Source organism: Neovison vison, chromosome 7 (genome assembly GCF_020171115.1).
Source record: "Neovison vison isolate M4711 chromosome 7, ASM_NN_V1, whole genome shotgun sequence".
Classification (NCBI taxonomy): Eukaryota; Metazoa; Chordata; class Mammalia; order Carnivora; family Mustelidae; genus Neogale; species Neogale vison.
In genome coordinates this window covers 96856163-96866294 of record NC_058097.1, presented here as the reverse complement: position 1 = coordinate 96866294, position 10132 = coordinate 96856163, and the positions used below count along the sequence as shown (strand labels likewise).

Below are 10132 nucleotides of genomic sequence, written 5' to 3'. Positions count from 1 at the left end.
ATTCAAGTAAGCATGGGAAATTTTATTAGAACTTGAGAAACTGCTATTCTGCAGTGAAAGCCCAGTTGTATGTTGAGGAGGATACATACACAGAATAGTGTGAACTCCCACTATAAGACAAATAAGACTCTGGAGAAGGGAGTTGGGGGGAATTGGAAAGGGAGGTGAACCATGAGAGACTATGGACTCTGAAAAACAATCTGAGGGGTTTGAAGGGGCAGGGGGTAGGAGGTCGGGGTACCAGGTGGTGGGTATTAGAGAAGGCACGGATTGCATGGAGCACTTGGTGTGGTACAAAAATAATGAATACTGTTATGCTGAAAATAAAAAATAAATTAAAAAAAAAAAGACTCTGTGTTTAGCCAAACTCCAGTCACCAAGGCGATTTGATATTCTACCAGATTATCACTGCACAGTATCAGGTCTGCCGCAGAAAAGCCAACAGGGACATGTGGAAAGGGAGGACCAGTATTCACAACCCTGTCTTTGTAACCAGGCACTTGCCTGCACACAGGATACACGTAAACTGGTCTAAAATCCACGACTTTCTGATATTCTTGCTTTACCTCTACTTTCATGAAACTCGAATCACCTTAAAGTTTCCATCTTCTTGAACCATGCCTGCCTCCTAGTAAGTACAACAATGTGCACAAGGCCACACAATTATTAACACATGTCCACACTACTCCAGAGTCCATGCTCTTAATAATGCTTCCAGATAGAACTTCCCATAGTAGTGGAAAAATCTAAATAAATTGAAATGGGCTGCATTTTCCCTGCTGTCATTGCTTTCATTTAAAAACCCAAAATACATATAACTATATGCAATTATTGACTTGTGTAATGCATCCAGGGGCCAGTCTAACATGGAGGTAAACCACGGGGTAGTTAAGTATAATGAAATGTGATTGTTGTGTAAGTGATGATCAACTCCCTAACATTCAGTACATAGAAGATAACTAATAGGAAGGCTAGCATGTCTTACTGTTTATCATTAAAATGTTTCTTAATGGAGACTGCCAATTTGAAAGGGAAGACTTTTAAAGGGCATTAACGATGCAATAAATTCTGTGACTGTGTATTTCACAGAAACCTATCCTAAATGATCATTCTGGAGCCCAGAGATATCAATAAATCATCAAGAAATAAAGGCCCTTTTTTACTAGTAGAGACTGTGATAGTTGAAAATTACTGCAGAGATATTCCAAATTTTCATCAGTTTTTATAAAGATTTTTAAGGGACCAAGAGTTTCTGTTTAACTCAGGTAAGGAGTGACCTTTTCTGTCCAAAGGTCGACTCTACCATGGTGATGAAGGCACTAGGTCATGGATCTTCTCTCAACTACTGTAAATTCACCCATTTTAACGATGCAAAAATACAAATGGTAAAAGGAAGGAAGAATATTAGTGATTCCATTTCATTGAACTACTACTCCTTATGAATACTATGGGATGACAGAAGCCAGCTCTGATTTATTTCTATCTGGCAGAGAAAATGATGCACGTATCAAAGGCACACAGATCAGTGTCTGTGAAAGAGTCTGAGAACTCCTCCTTTGTGGCATGTCAGTAGCATTGTCCATTCCTTCATCTCTACACTGATATGCCTGTGAAATGTTTGACCAAAGCTGCAACTGATTCCAGCCCCTATTCTGCTGGTAACAAGGATGACTGGGAGCCCTTCTAAATGACCTCCCTACATTTTATATCAGATTAATTTCCTCAAACAATACTTCAAGTAGGTTACCATCTTTCTTAAAATCTGTACTAATGCCACAGTACTGATAGGAGGAAACTGTAATTACTCAGACTTACGAGATTTCCAAAATGTGTCCCAAATCTTTCAGGGGATTCTCATCTCCTGAGAGTTCCCCAAATGACTTTTGCAGACACAGCTGGTTCACTTGCTAACCTCCAAACATGTCTTGTATATTTTCCATTTGCACTTTGCTCATCCTATTCTATCCAACAAGAAAATTACATCCTAGAGACTCTCACTAAATATTTTCCATGGACTCAGTAAAACCCACACTCTTCTAAAATTGTCCTGTCCTAACTACCTTTCATTCCTTTGAGATCCTTTTGACATGACATGCAAGTTCTTTAGTTGTTCTAAAGTATAATTTAAAATTTTAACATGACTGAGCTTTTCATAATTTAACACTTTAAAACTTTAATCTCCTTGAAGACAAAAAGCCCATTTAACTTTTTCACAGTTCCACTCCACCCAAGTATGTTGTTTAAAGTACTCAGCAAATATGTTATGATTTGACTCTACTCTTACTTAATCAACCATGAGAAAAGGAAGGAGACCAGATTGCCAAGCACGAACCGTGACCTTTCTTAGCCCCACATTTCACAGAAAATTGGTCAAATTTGGTGGTAGTCTTTTTATTTTATTTTTTTTTAAAGATTTTTATTTATTTATTTGAGAGAGACAGTGAGAGAGAGCATGAGCGAGGAGAAGATCAGAGAGCGAAGCAGACTCGCCATGGAGCTGGGAGCCTGATGTGGGACTCGATCCCGGGACTCCAGGATCACGCCCTGAGCCGAAGGCAGTCGTCCAACCAACTGCGCCACCCAGGCGTCCCGGTGGTAGTCTTTTTAAATACAGATGGACAATCTTTCTTGCTGGTGTATCTGGATTTAAATGTGCCATTTTACCATAGGTTTTTTTTTTTAATGATTATCATAATTTTATTTAATGTAAAAATTCAAAAATTGGTGTTCTTTTAAAATTTCTTTTCAGCGTAACAGAATTCATTGTTTATGCACCACACCCAGTGCTCTGCAATCCATGCCCTCCCCAAAACCCACTACCTGGTTCCCCCAACCTCCCACCCCCCCACCCCTTCAAAACCCTCAGGCTGTTTTTCAGAGTCCATAGTCTCTCATGGTTCATCTCCCCTTCCAATTTTAATTGAGTTATGTGTTCTATGTTTTCTTTCTCTTTTTTTTTGGTTTTCCTTTGTGCTTCCATATCCCTGTCCACGAGCCGCGTAGTGCTACACCCTTCTTAACCTGTTCTTCCAGTGCTTCCTTAGCAGCCGCGCCACTGAAGTCCACTGTTAACGGGTGCTATTGTCCTTCTCAATGCAAAGACCCTGAACACTTAAACTACTTACCTCCTATACCAGGTTGTTATTTTCCAGAAACGAATTCGCAGTCTTTCCATTCTGCATGCTCTTCTAGTAGCTTGCCACTCCAGCCGCAAAAGCTGAAGTCTACTTCTCCCCACTTGCACTCAGGCAGATCTGGGATGGCCTCAACAAATAAAATGCTGCAGGTGTCCTGGGGTTTGGCCTCTCGAATCTGCAATTAACCCCAAAGGCAAACAAACATTGGACTTCTCCAGATGCTCCCCTCTCCTGGACTCTACGACCTGGTGAGCTCTTTCATACCTGTAAGCAGGTGGATTCACATTTTTTCCAGAAATTTTAGTTTTCCTATATGAAAGCTGGCTCAAATTTCCTAGTCTGCCACTACCATCCACAGAAAGCGTTGGTCAGGGGCACCTGAGTGGCTCAGTCGGTTAAGCCTCCAACCCTTGCCTTCAGCTCAGGTCATGATCTCAGGGTCATGAGATGGAGCCCCACATCAGGCTCCCTGCTCAACACAGAGTCTGCCTGATATTTTCTCTGTCTCTCTTAAATAAATACATAAGTAAATAAAAAATAAAATCTTTTAAAAAAAGGCAAGCAAGCTTTGGTCAAATGATTGACATTGAAGCCTATCTTTATAGAGGGTGCATGTATACCACACAGAGATGATTTTGTTGGGTATTAGCTTTCACCCTTGCCCCTACCAGTATTATCTGTGTTTGTATTTGCACTCACAACAAATAGCATTTTAGGCTTTTTTGCATGTTTCTTGGTTATTTCTACATTAAATTTATGCATCTCACAGTGTTTGCTGACAGATTACTGACTTATTTGAAGATACTCTACAGTATTACTAGCAAGGCCACTATTTTTTTTGTTTGTTTGTTTGCAGATTAGAAGAAACAGCAAGTTTCTCAACCTGTACCTATGATGGATATTAATTATCTGGAACTAATATCAGGCCAAAATTCTTCAAATAATATTCTGGAAATCATGGGGTTGAAGTCAACATCATTACAACTTCCTGCATGTGATGAGGCTAAGAAGCCCATTGAAACCAAATGTCTCTCAGAGTCCACAGTCTCTCATGCTTATGTCTGGTGGTGGGTAGCATGGAGGGCACGTATTGCATGGGGCACTGGGTGTGGTACGTAAACAATGAATCTTGGAACACTGAAAAATATAAAACAAAACAAAACAAAAATACAGACACAGAAACAAACAAACAAAAAAACCAGAAGTCAATGTGAATAAAGCAAAAAGTGAATGAAGCCCCTCAAGGTCCATTCATGCTGTAGCAAATGCTAAGAATTCATTCTTTTTTATGATAATTAGTATTGCATTGCATGTATCTCTATATACACCACATTTTCTTTTACCCATCCATCCATCCACTAATGGACACTTAGGTTGTTTCCCTATTTTAGCTATGGTAAATAATGCTGCAACGAATGCAGGGTACGTAGGGCTTTTTGACTCTGTATTTTCATTTTCTTGGGTAGATACCCGGAAGTGCAATTGCTGGGTTGCATGGTAGCTCTATTTTTAGTTTTTTAAGGAACCTCTATACTGTTTTTCATAGTGGCTGCACCAATTTATACTCCCACCAACAATGCGTAAGTGTTCCCTTTTCTCCACATCTTCATCAACACTCTTTATATATATATATATATATATATATATATATATATATATATATATATATATATAAAGAAGCCAGTCTGACTGGTGTAAGGAGATAGCTCATTGTCATCTGCTTGCACTTCCCTGATGATTAGTGATGTTGAGTATCTTTTCATATGTCTGTTGGCCATCTGTATGTCTTCTTTAGAAAAATGTCTATTCAGCTCATCTGCCCATTTTAATCAGATTACTTGGTTTTTGTTTGTACTGAGTTGTATGAGTTCTTTATATCTTTTGTATAACAATCCCCTATCAGAGATATAATTTGAAAATACTGCCTCCCATTCAACAGGTTGCCTTTTCATTTTATTGATGGTTCCTCAATGTGCAGAAACTTTTTGGTTTGATGTTGTACCATTTGTTTCCTTTCACTTTTGTTTCCCTTGCTTTAAGGGTCAGATCCAAAAAAAAAAAAAAAAAGAAATTGCTAAAACCAATGTCAAGGAGCTTACCACCTATGTTTTCTTCTGGGAATTTTATGCTTTCAGATCTTAAATTCAAGTCTTTAACCCATTTTGAGTTGATTTCGGTGTATGTTCTAAGATAGTGGTCCAGTTTAATTTTGGGGCATATAAATGTCTAGTTTTCCCAGAACCACTTAATAAAGAGACAGTCTCTTTCCCCTTTATATATTCTTGCCTCCCATCTCATAAATTAATTCACCATATATGCATAGGTTTATTTCTAGGCTCTCTATTCTATACCATGCATCTATGTCTGTTTATATACCAATACAAAATTATTTTGATTACTACAGCTTTGTAGGATAGCTTTGGATTCAGGGAGCATGATATCTCTAGCTTTTTCTTTATTGAGAATGGTTTTGGCTATTTGAAGTCTTTTGTGGTTCCATACAAATTTTAAAATTATTTGTTCTAGTTCTGTAAAAAAAAAATGCCACTGGAATTTTGACACGAATTATGCTGAATCTGTAGATTGCCTTGGATTGTTTGGACATTTTAACAGTATTCATTCTTCCAGTCCATGAACATGGAAGATCTTTTTATTTGTGTCTTTCTTCAATTTCTTTCATCAGGGTTTTATAGTTTTCCATATGCAGATTTTTTACCTTCTTAGTTAAAGTTATCCCTAGGTATTTTACTCTTTTCAATGCAATTGTAAATGAGGTTGTTTTCTTGATTTCTTTCTGATTTGTTACTACTGTACAGAAACCACAGATTTCTGTACATTAATGTTGAATCCTGCTACTTTACTGAATTAATATATTACTTCTAACAATTTTTGGTGGAGTCTCTAGGGAATTTTATATATGGTATCATGTCATCTGCAAATAGGGACAGTTTCCTTCTCTTTTAAATTTGTATGCCTTTTTCTTGCCTAACTGCTGTGCCTAGGACTTCCAATACTATGTTGATTAAAAGTGGAAATGGTGGGCATCCTTGTCTTGTTTCTGATCTTAGGAAAAGCTTCCAGCTGTGGGTTTATCATATATGGTATTAATTACTTTGAAGTATGTTTCCCATTCACCCACTTTATGGAGAGGTTTTTTTTAAATCATAAATAGATGTTGAATTTTGACAAATGCTTCTTTGTCATCTACTGAGACGATTACATGATTTTTATCTTTCATTATGTTGATTCAGTGTTTCCCATTGATTGGATATTGAACCATCCTAGATCCCTGCAATAAATCCTATGTGATCATGGAGTAATATTTTTAGCATGTTTTAACACATTGTTAATTCAGTTGCTAATATTTTGTTAAGGATTTTTGATTCTATCTTCATCAGAGATACTGACTTGTAATTAATTCTCTTCTTTCTCTTTCTCTCTCTCTACCCCCTTCTGTTTTGCTTTGCTTTATTTCCCACAGTCTTTATCTGGTTTTGCTAACAGGGTCATACAAGCCTGATAAAATGAGTTTGGATGCAATCCCTCCTCTTCAGTTTTTGGGAATAGTTTGGGAAGAATGGCATTAAACCTTCCTTGAATGTTTGGTGGAATTCACCAGAGAAGCCATCTAGTTTGTTGGGAGTTGTTAAAATAATGATTCAATCTCCTTACTAGTAATTCATCTACTCAGATTTTCTATTTCATCATATTTCAGTCTTGAAAGACTTTACATTTCTAGGAATTTATCTATTTCTCCGAGGCTGTCCAATTTTGTTGGCATATAATTGTTTATAACAGTGTCTTAGGATCCTTTGTATTTCTGTGGTTATTAGTTACTAACTTCTCTTTATTTTTGACTTTATTTGAGTCCTCTTTTTTTTTTCTTGGTGCGTCTAGCTGAAGGTTTGATCATTTTGTTTACTTTTTTCGAAGAACCAGTTCTTTTTTTAAAATTTTATTTTTTTCAGTGTTCCAAAATTCATTGTTTATGCACCACACCCAGTGCTCCATACAATATGTGCCCTCCATAATACCCAACAGGCTCACCCCACCCCTCACCTCCTCCTCAAAAACCCTCAGTTTAAAAACAATCTGAGGGTTTTGAAGGGGCTGGGGATGGGAGGTCGGGGTTCCAGGTGGTGGGTATTATAGAGCGCACGGATTGCATGGAGCACTGGGTGTGGTGCAAAAATAATGAATACTGTTATGCTGAAAATAAAAAATAAATTAAAAAAAACATGAAAAAAACCCCCCTCAGTTTGTTTCTGAGTCCACAGTCTCTCATGGTTTGTCTCCCCCACCGATTTCTCCCAACTCACTTCTCCGCTCCATCTCCCAATGTCTTCCGTGTTATTCCTTATGCTCCATGAGTAAGTGAAACCATATGATAATTGACTCTCTCTGCTTGACTTATTTCACTCAGCATCATCTCCTCCAGTCCCATCCATGTTGATACAAAAGTTGGGTATTCATTCTTTCTGATGGAGGCATAACACTCTATAGTATATGTGGACCATATCTTCTGTATCCATTCATCTGTTGAAGGGCATCTTGGTTATTTTCATAGTTTAGCAATTGTGGCCATTGCTGCTATGAACATTGGGGTACAGGTGGCCCTTCTTTTTACTACATCTGTATCCTTGGGGTAAATACCCAGTAGTTCAATTGCAGGGTCATAGGGTAACTCTATTTTTAATTTCTTGAGGAATCTCCACAGTTTTCCAAAGGGGCTGCACCAACTTTCATTCCTACCAACAGTCTAAGAGGATTCCCCTTTCCAACACTCGTTGTTTACTGTCTTGTTAATTCTGGCCATTCTAACTGGTTTAAGGTGGTATCTCAATGTGGTTTTGATTTGAATATCCCTGATGGTTAATGATGATGAACATTTTTTCATATGCCTTTAGCCATTTGTGTGTCTTCTTTGAAGAAGTGCTGTTCATGTCTTCTGCTCATTTTTTGACATGATTATCTGTTTTGTGTGTGTTGAGTTTGAGGAGTTCTTTATAGATCTTGGATATCAGCCCTTTTTTGTAGTGTCATTTGTGAATATCTTCTCCCATTCCATTGGTTGTTCTTTGTTTTGTTGACTGTTTCCTTTGCTGTGCATAAGCTTTTTATCCTGATGAAATCCCAAAGGTCATTTTTGCTTTTGTTTCCTTTGCCTTTGGAGACATGCCTTGAAAGAAGTTGCTGTGGCCAATGTCAAAGAGGTTACTGCCTATGTTTTTCCTCTAGGATTTTGATAGACTCCTGCCTCACATTGAAGTTTTTTATCTATTTTGAGTTTATCTTTGTGTGTGATGTGAGAGAATGGTTGAGTTTCATTCTTCTACACATAGCTATCCAATTTGCCCAGCACCATTTATTGAAGAGACTTTCTTTTTCCCACTGTATATTTTTTCCTGCTTTGCCCCAGATTATTTGATCATAGAGTTGCAGGTCCATATCTCGGCTCTCTACTCTGTTCCACTTGTCTATGTGTCTGTTTTTGTGCCAGTACCATGCTGTCTTGGCGATCACAGCTTTGTAGTAAAGCTTGAAATCAGGCAACGTGATGCCCCAACTTTGTTTTTCTTCTTCTACATTTCCTTAGCAATTCAGGGTCTCTTCTGGTTCCATACAAATTTTAGGATTGTTTGTTCCAGTGCTTTGAAAAATGCTGGTGGAATTTTGATCGGGATGGCATTGAAAGTGTAGATTGCTCTAGGCACTATAGACATTTTAACAATTTTATTCTTCTGATCCATGAGCATGCAATGCTTTTCCATCTTTTTGTGTCTTCTTCAACTTCTTTCATGAGTGTTCTGTAGTTCCTCAAGTACAGATCCTTTACCTCTTTGGTAAGCTTTATTCCCAGGTATCTTATGGTTCTTGGTGCTATAGTAAATGGAATCCATTCTCTAATTTCTCTTTCTATTTTTTTTATTGTTTGTGTATAAGAAAGCAACTGATTTCTGTACATCGATTTTGTATCCTGCTACATTACTGAATTGCTGTATGAGTTCTAGTAGTTTGGAGGTGGAGTCTCTTGGGTTTTCCATATAAAGTATCATGTCATCTGCAAAGAGAGAGAGTTTGACTTCTTCTTTGCCAATTTGTATACCTTTTATTTCTTTTTGTTGTCTGATTGCTGTTGCTAGGACTTCTGGTAATATGTTGAACAACAGTATCGAGAGTAGGCATCCTTGCAGTGTTCCTGATCTCAAAGGGAAGGCTGTCAGCTTTTCCCCACTGAGGATGATATTCGCTGTGGATTTTTCATAGATTTTATTTTGAGGGATGTTCCCTCTGTCCCTATACTTTGAATCGTTTTAATCAGGAACGGATGCTGTATCTTGTCAAATGCTTTTTCTGCATCAATTGAGAGGACCATGTGGTTCTTCTCTCTTCTTTTATTGATTTGTCCTATCACATTGATTGATTTGTGAATGTTGAACCACCCTTGCATCCCATTGATAAATCCTACCTGGTCATGGTAAATAATCTTTTTAATGTACTGTTGGATCCTATTAGCTAGGATCTTGTTGAGAATCTTGGCATCCATATTCATCAGGGATATTGGTCTGAAATTTTCCTTTTTGATGGGGTCTTCGCCTGGTTTGGGGATCAGGGTAATGCTGGTTTCATAAACAGAGTCTGGAAGTTTTCCTTCTGTTTCTTTTAAAACAGCTTCAGGAGAATAGGTATTGTTTCTTCTTTGAATGTTTGGTGGAAATCTCCAGGGAATCCATCAGGTCCTCTGCTCTTGCTTTTTGGGAGGTGTTTTTGTTTTCTTTTGTTTTGTTTTGTTTTTCACTGCTTCAATCTGGTTACTAGATATTGGTCTATTCAGGTTGTCAATTTCTTCCTGATTCAGTTTTGGAAGTTTATAGGTTTCCAGGAATGCATCCATTCTGTCTAGGTTGCTTAACTGGCATATAACTGTTGATAATAATTTCTGATGATCGTTTCTATTTCCCTGGTGTTAGTCATGATCTCTCCCTTTTCATTCA

At 37.8% G+C, this 10132-nt stretch overlaps 1 protein-coding gene across 1 annotated transcript in view; it reads right to left on the bottom strand.

Moving 5' to 3' along the window:
• Positions 1 to 2926: 2926 nt before the first annotated feature.
• CWF19L2 (CWF19 like cell cycle control factor 2) overlaps positions 2927 to 10132 on the bottom strand; it is a 156322-nt gene continuing 149116 nt past the window's right edge. Inside the window, exon 18 of the mRNA XM_044257725.1 lies at positions 2927 to 3312. Coding sequence (XP_044113660.1) covers positions 3142 to 3312 — 171 coding nt within the window. The 3' untranslated portion in view covers positions 2927 to 3141. The remainder of the gene's footprint in view (positions 3313 to 10132) is intronic.